This window comes from Hyperoodon ampullatus, assembly GCF_949752795.1.
Source record: "Hyperoodon ampullatus genome assembly, chromosome: 1".
NCBI classification, from domain to species: domain Eukaryota; kingdom Metazoa; phylum Chordata; class Mammalia; order Artiodactyla; family Ziphiidae; genus Hyperoodon; species Hyperoodon ampullatus.
Window position 1 is genome coordinate 154,841,950 of NC_136914.1, and position 17,526 is coordinate 154,859,475.

The following is a 17,526-nucleotide window of genomic DNA, read 5'->3' on the forward strand; positions in this document are numbered from 1 at the left end:
AAGACTGTCTCTTGGGATATAGTCTTGAGGTTGGGTCAAGTAAAATTTTTCATTTCTTTCTTACACTGACTATTGATTAATTTTTTCATCAATAAAACAAAAGATAGGGAAAAAAACCACAAACATACAAAAACCTTCACTCTGATTAAACTTAATTCTAGTGCCAAATATATGGAAATACATACACATGAAAACAGTAATTAAAAATGCAGAACACATAATAGTATGCACAGATTATAAATTGCTATATAAAATATATATGTGCATTGACTGATATGATTTAAAAGCAATAGTGCTTAATATTCATTTGATCATTTTTATTAAGTAGACTGTTAATAAATAATGGCATTAAATTTTTTAAATTGTGAAGTGCTAAATATGTTTTCCATTCTAGCTGGGAACATCCAACAACTTATTTCAGTAATTATTTATTAAAGACTATTACTTATTATTATTATTAATTTATTCTAACATTAAAATAGCAGTTGCTTCTGATCTAATGGAGGGACCAGGCAAGATACCAGGTACAGCGTAATACATGCCATGATAGGGAGAAAGAGAAGAGGCCTTAATCTCATGTGCTTCTATTCACCAAATGAGATAAGCAATAAGTTTACATATAAGGAAACAATGAAACATTCCCTACAGTGGCCAGTGCACCAACAGAACTTATGAACTACACGTGAGAAATCTACAGTCTATTAGGACAATCCTCTATGTCTGCATTTGATTGAAATGTGCTCAGATTTTAAGCGAAATTAAATCATTGAAAAAAAAAGTAAAGCAAATGTTTTGATAATGTGTGCTTTCCTCTTATTTCAGACTTTTCCAGAAGTCAGTGGGTTTTGGGGTACATTCATTGGTAAGGTACTCTCCACGGGCATTGCTTGGTGAGTCTGACATTTGAACATGGCAAGCATTGCCCTCCGGAACCTACAATAAAAAAGGGAAAATCTGGCATTACCCATGAGGACCTGGCACTTTTAGAGTACTCTCAAACATGGCTAAGATGCCACTACTACCAACTGGCATCTCCAGATAAATTTCTGCTTCCAGCTTTAACATCTGCTGTTGAGACCCTTGGTCACTGTATCAAGTGTATGACACAGTTAAAGACCATTTGTGCCCCACTGACTATTAACATTGAAGACACTATTAAAAACCACTAATGTCTAAGAGGGTGCATCTAACATCATTTGCAAGGAATTAGTTAATTGAACTAAGGATGTGTATTTCATGCATTTGTTCTTCTGAGCAAAGGCCAGTTTTTTTTTTTTTTTTGGTTTTGTTTTTGGTTTTTGCGGTACGCGGGCTTCTCACTGCTGTGGCCTCTCCCGTTGCGGAGCACAGGCTCCAGACGCGCAGGCTCAGCGGCCATGGCTCACGGGCCCAGCCGCTCCGCGGCATGTGGGATCCTCCCAGACCGGGGCACGAACCCGCGTCCCCTGCATCGGCAGGCGGACTCGCAACCACTGCGCCACCAGGGAAGCCCCCAAAGGCCAGTTTAAATTAAGAGGAGCTTGAGAATGCCTGACCTTTCCTAAAGAACTACCAAGAGACTCTGAATTTAAAATGTGTTCTTTACGCTTCTTATGCAGTCTGCTTCTTAAAAGTTTTTATGTTTCTTCATATATCTGTGGCTAAAGTTGCTTTCCTAACATGTGCATAAATACATAAGTGTAATAGAAGCAGCATTGGCATTCCAGGATCAAATTACTTCACCTCTACTGAGACTTTTCTGGTCAAATATTTAAGCACAGTAGATTGGTTCATCCCAATCTACTGTAGATTGGTTCATCTACTGTTACATCTTTAAGCAGTAACAGGAAATGAAGTAGTCTAAGCTTCACTGAGGAGGCAGGAAAGAAATCCTTGCTCAGAGGCTCAACAAAGGGGGAAGGGGAAGATTCTCAACTATCCTGAGTGACTACACACTCCTGAAGCCCTTTATGTTAGCACTGAATTTTTCCTTGCGTTTGAATGATATGTCTTCCTCCTAGTAAATATACAACTATGCTACCCACTTAGGGAGTCCAACTGGCCTTGCTTTGTCCATTTTCCAGTAATAGAACTACTCTCTTCTTTGTAAAACCAATTCCACGTATTTTAAACGGAGTAACCATGTGATCCAAGCTGAGCTCACCAATGACCATCCAGGGCCGCTTCTGCCAGAAAGCCATGTGAGACGAAATTCACATTTGGGGATACTTAGCTTGTGGAACTTGGGTCTTTAGTTACCCGTGATTATCTCACCTCTGTGTGGGAAGAGCCTGTCACAGAACTGGAGGCCTAGACATTTAAGGTCCTAAATGTTTCTCAAGTTGCATGAACCAAATAACTTTTACATTCATCTGAAGTGAGTTTCTGTCACTTACCTCCCCAAAAGTTTTAGAACATTATCCATTGCCTTTTTAACATTCTTTCTGTATATGCTTTTTTTAGTTGAGAAGCATTTTAGACATAACTTACTTTTTATTAGCAATCACATAAATACAGGGATTGTAGAATGTAGAAGATTTTGCAAACAGTGGAGCTAGGATGGCCACTGAGGGAGGAATCTTCTTTGGGTCACCAAAAGAAGCCCATAAGCACACGATGGAATAAGGGGACCACGCCACCAGAAACATGAGTATCATTATCACAGACATCTGTAAAAGAAATCAATATTCGTCAAACCCAATATCTAAAATATCAAAATAACTAATATACCTTAAACTGCATGAAAAATTACCTGGATTGGAACTTGAATAAATTTATGTTGTTGAAGACACAGAGGAAAAACTGAATTTTTCCCCTCATACTTTGCTAATGTGCCTGAGGTCATCTATGATAACAAGAGCTTGTGAGATGGATATACTGGTGCACGAATGTAAAGAATGCCCACTTTCCTTTGGTGAGCTGGGGAGAATACAAAAGCTGGCTTGGATGACAGGCAGAAGGGCCCACTCCTAGCCCACTTGGAGTAACTGTGCTAGGGACTGCTGGTGTTGCACCTTCTTTTCCTCACTCTCATCTGCTAATCTAAAAAACAACTTTCTAACTTTCTAAACTCAATGTGGAAAAAAAAAAAAGTCCTCTATTGAGTTCAGTGAATTCTCATACAGGCCATTTGAGCTTGGTATATAATAAATCACATATAATACGTACAGTGCAGATAATTTTGTAAAGGAGTTACCCTTACATTTTGTTTGAATGAAAAATTATAATTGTACATTGCTCCCTCCTGATTGCCCACTAAAACAATAGAAAAGGTTTAAAAAGACATAAACGCATAAGGTCTGAGAACCACAGATTAGACAGCTTTGTAAAAGTTAAAATTGAATAACCATTAGACAAGTGGCATATTACTTATCAGACCTGAGAATGATTTAAAAACAATTTTTTTTAATTTTAAAGAGCCAGGAATGAGGGAAAATCAGGTACAGATGAATCCACTCCACAGAACTACAGAAAGTCTCAGGAATTGGAGGTGACCATTCTGAATGTGGGGCTGCACTTGGAACCTAAAACACAAAAACTCATTAAAATCTGCAAAAAGAAGCAGTTAGACTTCTGAATCCCCTCTCTATTCAGCTAGGAAACAGCCCCCTCTCCCCAGAAGAATCCCAAGGGTCAGTGTAAGAGAAGGTAAAGCAGGGAAACTTGGGACTGGGGGACACTGGGCTCAGCTGAGAGCTGGCGTACTGTCCTGAAAAGAGGGGGGCTGCACGCTGTCCCTTCCCTGCACTGAGTCATGAGAATGTGGGTACACAGACTTGTACCTCCTACCCAGAAAGGTGAAAGAATCTTCTCTCCTTGGAAACTGACCAGCCCAGAAGAAAATACCCAGAGGTACAGATCATTAGAACCACCCCCCTCCAAAGACATACCCCAGTGAAAGAGCACAGCAAGAGCTCACAATCAACTTTTTAGCGCATCACTCTTAAATATGCAGGGACAGTCACTGATCACCAGACATTGAGGAAACACGCAAACTGACAGGCAGAGACCAAAACAGTGCAGGAACTCGGGAAAAAAAAATATGTGATGAACAGAAGGAAAATGTAAATATATACATAATATCATCACAGAAATGGGAGAAGATACACATTCATTAAACAAGGACAGGACACTATTAAAAAGAAGTACAGAGTATAAAATAATGCTTCCATCTCATCTATAAAAGTGAAAGCAGAATTTTTAAAATGCAATAGGAAGGTTGAAATGTATGGTCAGCCAGGGTAAGGGTGAGGTAAATAAGGTGAACTGTGCAAGTGCAGGGTCAGATCCTGTCTTTATTTAATATTTTATATTTTGTTCAATGTGGATTTTCTACATAAATTTTGATTTTTTAAAATACTGCACTAACTACTTGATTTTTTGATTACTGAGCTTTTTGGCGCCTGCTTAAATTTTGCACCCCAGGCTTGAGCCTCACTCTCCTCACCCAATCCCAGTCCTGGACATGGTTCAGGAAATCTCTCAGAAAGTAGAAACAGGGACTTCCCTGGCGGTCCAGTGGTTAAGACTTTGCCTTCCAATGCAGGGGGTGTGGGTTCGATCGCTATTTGGGGAGCTAAGATCCCACAGGCCTCCCGGCCGAAAAACCAAAACATAAAACAGAAGGAATATTGTAACAAATTCAATAAAGACTTTAAAAATGGTCCACAACAAAAAAAAAATTTTTTTTTAAAGAAGAAAGTAGAAACAAAAACAAACAAACAGGGGACTTCCCTGGTGGTGCAGTGGTTAAGAATCCGCCTGCCAATGCACGGGACATGGGTTCGAGCCCTGCTCCGGGAAGATCCCACATACCGCAGAGCAACTAAGCCCGTGCACCACAACTACTGAAGCCCGCACGCCTAGAGCCCGTGCTCTGCAACAAGAGAAGCCACTGCAATGAGAAGCCTGCACACCACAACAAAGAGTAACCCCTGCTCACCACAACTAGAGAAAGCCCATGCTCAGCAGTGAAGACCCAACATAGCCAAAAATAAATAAATAAATAAAAACAAAACAAAAAACAGAAATAATGCAGGAGAGAATATTTAAGAAAATTAAAAGACAAATCCAGGAGATTAAATACTCAAATAAAAAGAGTTCCAGAAAGAGAACAGAGAAAACAAAATGGGAGGTGAAACTCACCAGAGAAATAATACAAGGAAACTCCCAGAAGGGAAGACCTGAGTCTCGACATAGAAAGCATTCACCCAGTACCCAGCACGTGGGTGAATAAAGAGTCACACCAAGGCATATCGGCATGACATTTCAGAAAACTGGAGACAGAGAAAATCACAAGCTTCCAGAGAGAACGCAGATCACCGGAATGCTGTAAGCCTTCTCAATAGTGACACCTGAAGCCGAGAAACTACATAGAGTAATGCCTTCAAAATTCTTTGAAAGTCATTTTTCTACTTAGAATTCTGTACCAAGCAAACAATCGGTCAAACATGATCGTAGAATTAAGACATTTTCAGGCATGCAAAATCTTAAAAATTTGACTTCCTTAGAGAATGTGTTACACCAAATGTGAAGGAGTTAACCAAAAAAAAAAGGGAAGACATGCAATCCAGAAAACGGGCGATCTGACCTACGAGACAGGCCAAAGGCATTCCCAGCTGTGGGGATGTTGGCTACCTAGGTAGTCATCCTAAAAAACAGCCAGTGTAGACTAGGGCAAGAGATCTGGCGGGTGTCAGGAGGGTAGCGCCAAGAAAAGGATAAAGTCGACCTAGTCTCTAATGTATTTGAAAATACTAAGAGGAGACTGAAGCTTCTGGTGGAGAGTTTAGAGATGAATTAGTGACAGGTACACAGAAGAGTTAGCAAACAAAGCTACAGCGAGAGAGAGGGAGGGAGAGAAGAAAAGGGGAGAGAGATGAATGGAGGAAGAGAAAGAGAAAAGGAATGAATTGTTAACTCCAAAGGGGGAAAAGTTGTATAAAAAGAGAAATATAAATCATAGAGTCTTACAGAGATTTTCAATAAATAAAATTTAGATAATCACAATAATGTAAAATTGGCTCTTCATCTAACCAAATATTAACATTTTACTGATAAGATGAGAGATAAACGTTGGTGGGGAGGAGCAGGAAAGGTTGGTGGTATAAGAAAAATTTTCTTTGTCTATAGTAGGAAATCAAGGAGTAACAGCAAAGAAAAATACCTAAAACAGGGCGCAGTGGTTAAGAATCCGTCTGCCAATGCAGGGGACACAGGTTCGAGCCCTGGTCCGGGAAGATCCCACGTGCCGCGGAGCAACTAAGCCCGTGTGCCGCAACTACTGACCCTGCACGCCTAGAGCTCATGCCTCACAGCAAGAGAAGCCACTGCAATAAGGAGCCAGTGCAACGCAATGAAGAGTAGCCCCTGCTCGCCACAACTAGAGAAAGCCCGCGTGCAGCAACAAAGACCCAAAGCAGCCAAAAATAAATAAATTTATTTAAAAAATTTAAAAATTACCCAAAACAGCAGATAAGCACATCATTTAGAAATACGGAGGCCAACACCAGAAAAAAGAGCCAGAGAGTAAGAATGGGGAGTTGGGGAGAGGTGACTGCAGGGGCCAAGGAACCATGTCCATGTAAAAGCTTGATTACAAAACCTTTTTAAGGATTTTAATGTCTTACCTTTGTTACATCTACCTGATCTGACCAATCTCTGTTGAGATACTCAGTGCAGTTACTAGTAGCATGATGTTTAATGGATCGAGTGACATGGTAATAGCAGTAAAACATCATTATCAAGGGCACAATAAAATTTATTGCAACAACCATCATGGTGTAAGAAACAAAAGATCTGAAAGTAAGAAAAGGAAATAATTAAATCATGACATTAAATCACTACTCATTTAATACACTAAATAGAGTAAGGGAAACAGGATAATTATCAGAAATAATACTGGCACTGTCCAGCAGTCATCATATTATTAAATAGCTTAGGAAGTGCATTTGACTTTGAGTTCATTTGGACTAGGGGTTGGCAAACTATGACCTGTGGGCCAAATCCAGCCTGTCGCCTGTCTTTGTAAATAAAATTTTATTGGAACCACGTTCATTATATACAGTCTAGGGCTGCAATCACAGGCAGAGTTGAATAGTTGCAATGGAGACAATCTTGCCTGTAAAGCCTAAAATATCTATTTTTTGACCTTGCACTAAATCTAAAAAGTTTTAGATTTAGTTTGACAGTCAGAAATTTTCTATTTGCTTTTCTTCATAATCTTTCATTTCTTTTAATAAACTAAATTACCCCCTTTTCCCTGGTAAATATAGGAAAGCATCACTGATGAGCAAGCAAATCCTTGCAGCGACTGTGCTTTTGCTGCATAATTCTCAGGAGATGCTCTATCACCAGATCATCTAGAAAAGAAAGCCTGGACTTTTGTCAGATCTGCACACTGTCTAGCTCCACTAACACTCCTTTTCCCCATCAGGTCCTACCTCTAAGGTGCGGATATTGGAAGGATTCTCTGTTTCACCTTTGCTGCCAGAAGTTAGAGGAAGGAACAGAGCAGGGGACAAGGGGAGCTGAATGGCCTTTCCTTGCAAATAAGCATAATTCACTTTTCTCAATTCATCTCTGCTGTAATCATATCATCTATACCAAGGAAGATCTTTGTCATCTCTGTATGAGAAACATTTGATCTGACCTTAAATTTGAAATGGTGAGAAAATGTCTACACTAGAAGCATTTGATTATAAAGTGTAAACATGTCTCTTACACATCATTTTTCCGCCAGTTTATGGTACAGGTGGCCCCAGTAGGATCTGGGGCATAACTAGCCCACCCAACAATAGGCATCAAAGCCCAAAAGAGGCCATTGAACCAGGCCCCCAGAATCATGCTGATGTAAGTGTTGGTGGTCATTCTTCTTCCTATTAACAAACATATGGAACATCAAAGTCATTTCCCAATGATGTGATTCATATCTTCATTTTGTTTTAACTGATTATTCAAAGTTGTCATCAAATAGATTCTTCACAGAGCACTTTAGTTCACACAAAGCCTATCTACATGAATTCACATTCTGAAAAAAAAATGACATTTAAGCTGAAACCTAAATGATAAAATGATCCGTCAGACGATAGAAATGGAGAAACACTAGGGAAATAGCATTTACAAAGACCCCAAAGTGGGAAAGGGTTTGGCTAGTACCCCAAAGTGAGAGGACCCCAGACCACACTAGAAAGGTAGCCAGGGGCCAGAATGCATGGGACCTTGGAGGCTGTGTTATGAAATTTGGGTTTTATTCTAGGTATAATAGAAAATCACTGAAACTTTCAGTCAAGGATTATCAGAGAAATATGACTGACCGTGTTGCAAGCCATTACATTTACATTTTGAAGTGAATGTGTATCGAGCAGTACTTAGGCAAAAATGGGTTCACTGAAAAGCTGAGAAAAGTGCTGTACCTGCATCAGGAGAGCAGATGGTCAGGTATCGATCCACAGCCACAACTGTGAGCAATCCAATACTTGCCATTCCAAAAAAGATATTCAATCCAGCATAAATCTGAAGATTAAAATTGGAAAGATTCCACCATTCTAGACATCCTTCCAAGAGACATTTACACTTTTATCCCATTGCTAAAATATATTTTAAATACACTGAGTGTTTTTTATTTCACTAATTTTAAAATATATCATTTATTGTCATATTATAAGTGGTTTAATAAAGGCATTTATAGAAAATGCTTTGAGACTTCATTAATTAAAATAAACTTTTTTTAAAATGTTAAGGCTTAAAGTAAAACTTCTATACATACTCTGTGGAGTGCAAAAACAAACCATAAATTAAGTGCAATGCATATAACCAACAAAAGACTGCTATTCAGAAGATAGACAATTCAACAGGGGGAAAGACAAACAGAAAAATGGGCTATTCACACAAGAGGAAACCTGCATGTTTATGACATAAGATGTACAATCACATTAAATCTTGAAAGAAATGCAAATTATAAGATACTATTTTATATCTATCAAAATGCTACAAATTCAAAAGTCTGACAACCCCAAGTGTTGGAGAAAATGTGGAGTAATATAAGTTCTAGCAACTGGCACAACCATTTTGGAGAGAAATTTATCCACATCTGATAAAATTGAAGATAAACATTATCTACAACCAAACCATTCCTTTCCTAGTAATGTATCTAAACTCTCACACATTGCAGAAAAAGACATGTATGAGAACAATTTATTGAAGCCTTGTTTGTGGTTTAGAAAAATTGGAAACAGAGAATTCTCTGGCAGTCCAGTGGTTAGGACTTGCTGCTTTCACTGACGGGGCCTGGGTTCCATCCCTGGTCGGGGAACTAAGATCCCGCAAGCCAAGCCACACGGTGCAGCCAAAGAAAAAAAGAAAAGAAAAAAAAAAACCCAAACAACCTGAAGCACATATTGCAAAACATTAAGATTGGACAAAACTGGTTGGTGCACACATGGGTATTCACTACTCTCTACTCTTCATTTTATTCTCTATAGTTTTAGAGCTTAAAATAGCTAACTGTTTAAAAAAATTAGGCCAAAAGTCATTAATGCAAATTAATATTAATTTATTTTCTTGTCAGTAAAAATCATAGTAGATATATTCACCAGCAATTCTCATGGAGAACTTTCCATAGAAAAAAATCAGCAACATGTAGTTTAACTACATTACTTAGATATTATGACATAGTCATTAAATATTTTATTGTTTCAAATGAAAGCAGAGTATTTCTTTTTGAATTTGCAATATGTAAGTTTTTATTTGAATATGCAAATGTTCACTTTTCTTCTCTAGTTGACTGCCAATTTTTTGTTAGTTTAGTTTTTTCCTTTGAGTTGGGGAAATTTTGAAAATATAATGATGGCGACTGATTTCATTTCTCTTCTTAAAGAATATATTTCCCAGTCACTCCTGAAGCCATTTTTATTAAGGGCACTATATCTATTATCCTACATAATCTTATTTGATTGAAACCCTTGGGATTTTTTAAAGACATTTAAATGTACATTTTCTTAATCTACTTTATTTTGCTTTGATTCTAAAGATCTCCAATACCTGACATCCTGCATATCCAAACTTCCAACTTCCATGCAGATCTGAAGCAGCAGACATGGGGTAGCCAATGCTACTGACCCCTATATCAGTAACAGCCAAGTTAATGATAATTGCATTTGTGGGTGTCCGAAGCTCCTTGTACTTAACAAAGATGCCCAGAACTATTATGTTGCTGAGAACACTTATCATACCTGAGAACATAAACAAAAAAAATCACACATTTTGTGTAATTTGAATGTGTAAAAGTAGAATCAAATTAAATATTTAAGCTCCTTCAAAAATATAGCAAATCCAGGGCTTCCCTGGTGGCGCAGTGGTTGAGAGTCCGCCTGCCGATGCAGGGGACACAGGTTCGTGCCCCGGTCCGGGAAGATCCCACATGCTGCGGAGCGGCTGGGCCCGTGAGCCATGGCTGCTGAGCCTGTGCGTCCGGAGCCTGTGCTCCGCAACGGGAGAGGTCACAACAGTGAGAGGCCCGCGTATCGCAAAAAAAAAAAAAAAAATATATATATATATATATATATATATATAGCAAATCCATTTTGGTTCATTTATTTGAAGAGCTTCAGCTATTCTTCAAGCTAGTTGTAATATCTTCACAGCCCTTTTGTAAAATAGAAATATAAAAATTAAAGCACAAAGAATCTACCAATTGCATAAACCAGCACCAAAGACTGGTGTTAATGTCATCACTATTGATCACTCTGTCCTTGATATTATTCCCTTGCATGTCATGATACCACCACCACTGATTTTTAGGATATACATATGATCATACAATCTCCTTTGGCAGCTTAATTTTCTCATCCTCCTTCCTGAAGCCTGAGGTTCTCCTTTCTCTATAGTTTCTCAAGCCTCAGCTATCATTCTATCCTAACAGTGCTTCTGTCACTTTCCATCCCTGAAATATGCTCCAGTCCCACATCTCTTTTCATACAATTCATTGCCATTAAACATTTATTAAGCATCTACAGTATGTAAGATCATATGACTGTTTCAATATCACTTGAAACTCAACATGTTCAAATCTAAATTCTTCATTACACACACACACACACACACACACACACACCCCTATAGAAGAATGCACACTGCAAGGTTTGGCTATCCAGAGAGGAAGTCGGACTGGCTTTCAGGTCCACTGAGAAGCCTCACAGGCCTTATCACCCTAGTCAAGTCTCCATAGCCTGGGATCTGACTCCTAGCCCTGCAGGTCCAGAAACTCAATGTTGTCGGTGCCCCAGAATTGGCTGGATTCAGGTAGACTGATGACTGAACTTCTTAATCTGAATGCCAGTGTTTTCATTTACAACAAGAAATACTGTTGAGTGGACTGGATGTGCACGTTAGCCTGTTTAACACTCCCTACATGCAACAAAGGATGCACACATTTCCCATAAACCAGATGTGGGCCATATTAGGTCCTAACAGCTGAGAGAGGCTAGAGCTATTACCAGATTCCTAGGGGGTAAAGGAGGGGTAAGGAACAAAAGGAATAGAGTAGTGTTCACCATCATGAAGAGAACTCTGGTGATCAGCTCCAGCTATTGCCGGAGAGAGGGAAGGTTTCCAAGCACCAACACCCAAATGTATCAGCTAAGGAAGAACTTCTATTATATCTTGGCACCTTGGTCAAAACTTCCATTCAAAATCCTGTTATACTAATCTTCCAGGTTCCTGTTCTTTCCTCCTGCATGCTGCTGGCAGAATAAACTTTCTATAACATAGAATTAACCAAGGCTCTTCTCAAAACCTCCAATACACCCCAACGTCTGCGGGATGAAGTCCACATGTCCCAGCCTGGTATTCCAGGCTCTTTGCCTCAATCTGTTTTTACCCTAAGCAAATTTTCACACTTGTCAAACAAGCCCTCCATCTCATTATTTATCAAATGCACCAGTCTTGTGGTAAATTTCGACTTTCATTTCTCCCACTTGGAACACCCTACTCCTTTCCTCTACCTTTCCAAATGCTACCCTTCAAAATTCTGTTCAAGGCCAATTCTGCCCCAAAGACTTGTCCTCTGCATAGTATCCTCTCTTCTCTAAATTCTCAAAGTACTTGTTTATATTATACTTTATCTTATGTGATGCTATATTATTTAATTCATATATGCCTAGTCTTCCTGTGTAGATTTTAGGCTCCTAATCATTTCTATGTTGTATATATGACATATAGCAGATTTATTTAATAAACGGACAACTAAAACTCATATTGCTTAAGGTCTATTATTCCTGCAAGCATAATTAAGGCACAATGATATCAAATTTGATGATTCTTTGGCTCAATATTTTTGCATCTAGTATTGTAGCTCCAAAAAGTTTAGTGAATTGAAGAATCTTTCTGGGCTAGTTACAGATTTGATGATTTTTAAGTCAGATAAAAACACAGTGCAGTAAATTGTTGCCTACCAAATATGCAACCAGAATAAAGTAATTGTGCTTTGGGGGCAGTTTTAGATATAACAGGGAGAATGAAGTAAACAATTTAGCCCTTTTTCTATTTTCTCTGCAGCTGTCTCAAGCACTCTGCTTTATTTCCTAGCTGTAGGTGTTTTCTAATGAGTAGACAATAGATCACTTAGTAGTTAGGTCTATGTTCAGTTAATTTCCCCTTGGCTTCTGTGGCTCTCCTCCAATCTCTTTGGCAGATCCTTCTTAATCTTCTTCCTGGCCTTTCTTTCTTCATCTCTACCTTATTAAATATATGCATTGTCCAAGTTTCTGTCCTGGACCTTCTTTGTTTTCATGTTCAATATACACTCAGTGATTTTACACAGATCCAAGGCTATATGCTGTTACTTTCCAGATCAATCTCATAAAATTCAAACTCATGTGCGCAGCTTTCTACGGGACTTCTCTCAAACGGAACCCAGAGATCTTCTCTCTTGACCCAAACATGTTCTTCCCCAGATGTGCTCCCATCTTGATGAATAGCTTCACCATCTATCCAGTGGCCCAAAAGAGAAACCTAGATGTCATCTTTGATGCTCCCTCACCTTCTCCCCCAGTCTCCACATCCAACCATCAATTCTAACTTCTAGCTCTTGAATGTGTCTATTTCTATCTCCAATGCTACTACTTCCTCCTCAGAAGTCTTTTTAATCTTAATCACACAGGGGCCACCTACTTGGTCTCCTAGCTACCACTACAGCACATTTCTAAAATACAAATTGGATCATGTCATTCAGTGATTCCCCTATCGCCTTTACGGCTTAGGTCTTTCATTAGCTGGTACACAGGCATCCTCTCAGCCTAGTATCTCTCACGCTTCATCCTACAAGTCACCTGTAATGAATCTATTTCAGATCCTTAATTTGCCATGCCCTCTTGCTCCCCAGCATTAACTGGAGAAAGGGAGAGTGCTCAAGTTGGTAACATTTGTAAGAGCTACAATCTAAGAGAAATATTAAACTAAAAATTAAATTTAAAATGAAAAATCAAAATAGGCTCGTGGTAAAAGTAACAAATGAAATAAATGCTTTGACTAAATTCTTTTCCTCATAGTTTTGGTTACGATTTGGACATTTAAGTGAGTTTTGTTAAAGGGAAAGATTGGGGGGCCCAAAGAACAATAAACGTTTGAACAAAAGCATAAAGAAGTTAGATATGCTCCCTTCAGTTCATCTACTAAAAACTCAAACAAACAACACGTACTCATAGTATTGATAAAACTGATCCTTGTGGTTATACCTGAGGGTTCTAGAGTCGAAATACCTGAGTTCAAATCCTGGCGTAGCTACTTAGTAGATGTGTGTGTTGGAAAAGTTATTTAAACTCTTTATCTGTAAACAGGGAAAATAAAATTTGCTCACTGAATTAGCATAAGGATGAATTATTCTGTACATGTAAATATTTAGAACAGTGCTTGGTATATACCAAGTATTCCAATAATAACAGTAGTGGTAGCAGTAGTAGTAGTGGTGGTGGTGGTGGTTGGAGTAGTAGTAGCAGTAGTAATAGTAATTCTAGTAGAAGTCATCATTGTCTTCATAGTAAGATTACTATTACTATTACTGTTACTGTTACTGTTACAGGGGTAAGAACCAGCAAGAATATTTTCTTAACAGAAAAATTTATTTGCATGCTTCTTTTGCAACCAGATCAAAAAAGATAGCTTTTCTTGTTCATCTACCAAAAACTAACTAAACCAAAAGTTTGTATACAAAGTACTTCTATGTAATTGTGATAAGGAGCTGATCTCTTTAAGTAGCATATTGTTTTCTCCTTTCTGTTGCAACACCAAAAAAACCCCAAAAAACCAAAAAGAAAACAGAATTTATCCAGTGCTTATCATACAGAGGTATTCAAATGAAGTTAGCTGAGGAACCACATTTTCTATCACAGAAGTAATACTCTGTGAATTATGGGGAAACTAAGCAATTATAAAGAATAAACTGGGTACAGTAGGATTTGTTATGTTTTTATTCTACTTTTGAATATATTTGAAAATTTTCATGTCAATCCAAAAAATAATAAAGTTTCTTCTAAAACTCATTACTAAGCATAAAGTTGAAAATGAAGTGACTGCTAAGCATAAAGTTAATACCACAATTCAACCTATACGTAAAAAAGGTAATCAGAGAACTTCTATTGTCAATTTCCTCACCCCTTTTTTTTCAGCCAACAAGTCTTTATCTTAATCCAATATATGCATCAATGAGTGTGTGTATGTGGGGAGAAAGAAACATTTGTCCAACATATACTGTATATATCATTTAGGTAGATTTGTGCATTATTTAATTTTACTTTTCAAAACAATTGTGACAGTAGCTTATTCTTATCCCCATTTTACAGATATGAAAATGGAAGAACAAAAAATTTGCTCACTGTTACAAGGATACTAAAAAATGAAAACCAAAGCTCAGTTTTCCAATACATTCGAAAATGAGCTCAATTTACAAACTCTGTCCTCAGTGACAATACACTCTGCTCTCTCTTTTTACGACTTTAATTTCCTTTCCAGGATCTTTCGATCTTAACTAGATTCCACCACCAAGGACAAAACTACAGAAAGTATGTATGAGAATAGTAATGCTAGAAAAATACATCTTTGCCATGGTGCACACTATTCCCCAATAAAAACTTAATTTGACAATGTAATAACCAAACATATGGATAATTACTCATTTTATAGAAAACTTTTCTCAGCCCCATTTCACGGCTCTCACTGCCTATCAAAATTCAAAATAACTTGTTATATTAAGCACCATTAACAATGTTTCCATTTATTCTTTCACCTACATTCTCTTTTTGATCTTTACAGCCAGGAAGTAGAGCAAGTATTATCATCCTTATTTATCACATGAGCACCCCAACTGAGAATGGATAAGTGACTTGTCAAGGTTGGCCAACAATATAGAACTTGAAACATTATCTCTGAACCCATGCTTTTTCTACTACCTTATGCTGAAAACCTCTGCTTTTCTTCACTTATTCAAAAACAAAATAACTGTTAATGGAATAAACATCCATACCTGCCGTAATCAAGTAAGCTGCAACAATATTGTGTTCAGTCTGTGAAAAGGTCGAGCCGTCTTCATTCTTAGAGTCTGAACTGTTGCCTAAATTATTCCTTAGCATTTTGGAGGGACGATATCAAGATAGCCTTCATAATGGGCCTTCAATATCTATGAAATGTTTCAAAAGCCACCTAGGGAAGAATTTTCAGAACCAATCATTTCCACTTAAAGACCTCAAAGAAGGGCCTTTTCATAGAGGCCCTCCCTTAACAAATTTAATTGGGCTAAAGAGGAAAGGATTTTTAATTCCCAGAACAAGGGAAAAGCTTATTAGCAAAATAAAGAGAAATAACAAGCAATACACATTTTAAGCAATTAGGGCATCAGCTTTATATCCAAGGAGATTATCAAGTGCACACATCCCATTTAAACAATAAACAGACTCAGAAAATCAGATCAGGACCTGATTTAACTGATTTCTGCTGGAAATCAGTTTCAAAATTAAGAGCCGGGACTTAGTCCTCTAAAACTATTCAGATTAAGGTCCCTGTTTTCTGTTTGACCCTTTCAAGTTTTCCATTTCAATTCCTTTTGTTTTTTCCATAACAATTTAAATCATTAGAGATAAGTAAAGATGTAATCTCCCCCATCCTTCCAAATTTTACTCCCTTAATGGTAATAGTATTGTTCGGTGTATATTCTGCTTTTCTTTGCTTATAGAAACATATATTTATACAACTGTTTGAGGTTTCTTCCACTTTTTTTTTCATTCTTTTCAAAAAATGGGGAGCTATAGATATATAAAATCATTCTGTAATTTGTTTTCCCCTAAAGCCATACCATAAATTCCAGGTCAATAAAGCATGGATATAGCATGATCTACTTTACAATTCACCTCAGTTCATTTACTTACCCTACACTTTGATATGCACAAGTAGTTAATCTGGTAATAATCATAGCATGCACCAGCAAAGTATCTAGATTCAATAATTCATCTTGTAAAGTACTGGGCAATTCTAATATTCTGGATTATCTTGTTACAACTCCAAAAGTGGGTAACATAAGTGGGTGACAATCTAATATGAACATTTATTGTTAGAATAATATATCCCTATACCTTTTTTCCTCATATTCTTTATGCCATGTAATATTATAAATCTGATTCTTCTCAATACTGAATTTCTAAAAATCATAACTTTACAGAAATGCTAGATGCACCAAAGTTAACAGTGTAAGCATATAACAGAACCACTAGAGGGCTATATTTACCCACTTAATTTAATTTTATAAATCTTAGAATGGCACAGCAAGAAGGGACTGGATAATCCTTTTGCCTCAATTCTCAGTTATACACATATATAAACTGAAGAAGTTGAAATCAAGTTGGTCGATCTGTCCCAGATCCCATAGCAACTAGTACTCAAATGTGTATAAATGTAATGAAATATTCGTAAGTGGAAAGTGAATCTCTTTACTATTCCAATATCAAAATATTTTCAAATGACCCTAAAGCAATGAACATAGTACCTAAGATGACCTCTCCCTGTTAAAAATCTATGGGTTGTTAGGTTTTAAGTCTCTCTTTTTTTTTTTTTTTTTGCATTCACCATTCACTCAAAGTTTTTTGAGTTTACTTTGGTCCATACTCCCTTCCTTTTCTGTAATGGATTATGCCTACTTAGTTTTAGTACCCATTTAAAATTTCCAGAAATAATTATTTCTAAGAACTGAAGAGGAGAGATCGGTTCAAGATGGTGGAGTAGAAGGATATGCGTTCACACCCTCTTGTGAGAGCACTGGAATCACAACTAACTGCTGAACGATCATTGACAGGAAGACACTGGAACTCACCAAAAAAGATACCCCACATCCAAATACAAAGGAGAAGCCGCAGTGAGACGGTAGGAGGGGCACATTCACAATCAAATCAAATCCCATAACTGCTGGGTGGGTGACTCACAAACTGGAGAACACTTATACCACAAAAGTCCACCCACTGGAGTGAAGGTTCTGAGCCCCACGTCAGGCTTCCCAACCTGGGGGTC

At 37.7% G+C, this 17,526-nt stretch overlaps 1 protein-coding gene across 1 annotated transcript; it reads right to left on the reverse strand.

The window, feature by feature from the left end:
- Positions 1-818: 818 nt before the first annotated feature.
- Positions 819-15,633, reverse strand: RRH (retinal pigment epithelium-derived rhodopsin homolog; the record flags this gene model as incomplete). The annotated part of the gene is made up of 7 exons (XM_079707033.1): positions 15,497-15,633; positions 10,021-10,211; positions 8,394-8,493; positions 7,703-7,856; positions 6,609-6,777; positions 2,470-2,648; positions 819-933 (listed from the first exon to the last, which is right to left on the reverse strand). Exons 1-7 carry the CDS (start codon positions 15,600-15,602, stop codon positions 819-821), a joined length of 1,014 nt encoding a protein of 337 aa, XP_079563159.1. The 5' UTR covers positions 15,603-15,633.
- Between the last annotated feature and the right edge of the window lie 1,893 nt (positions 15,634-17,526).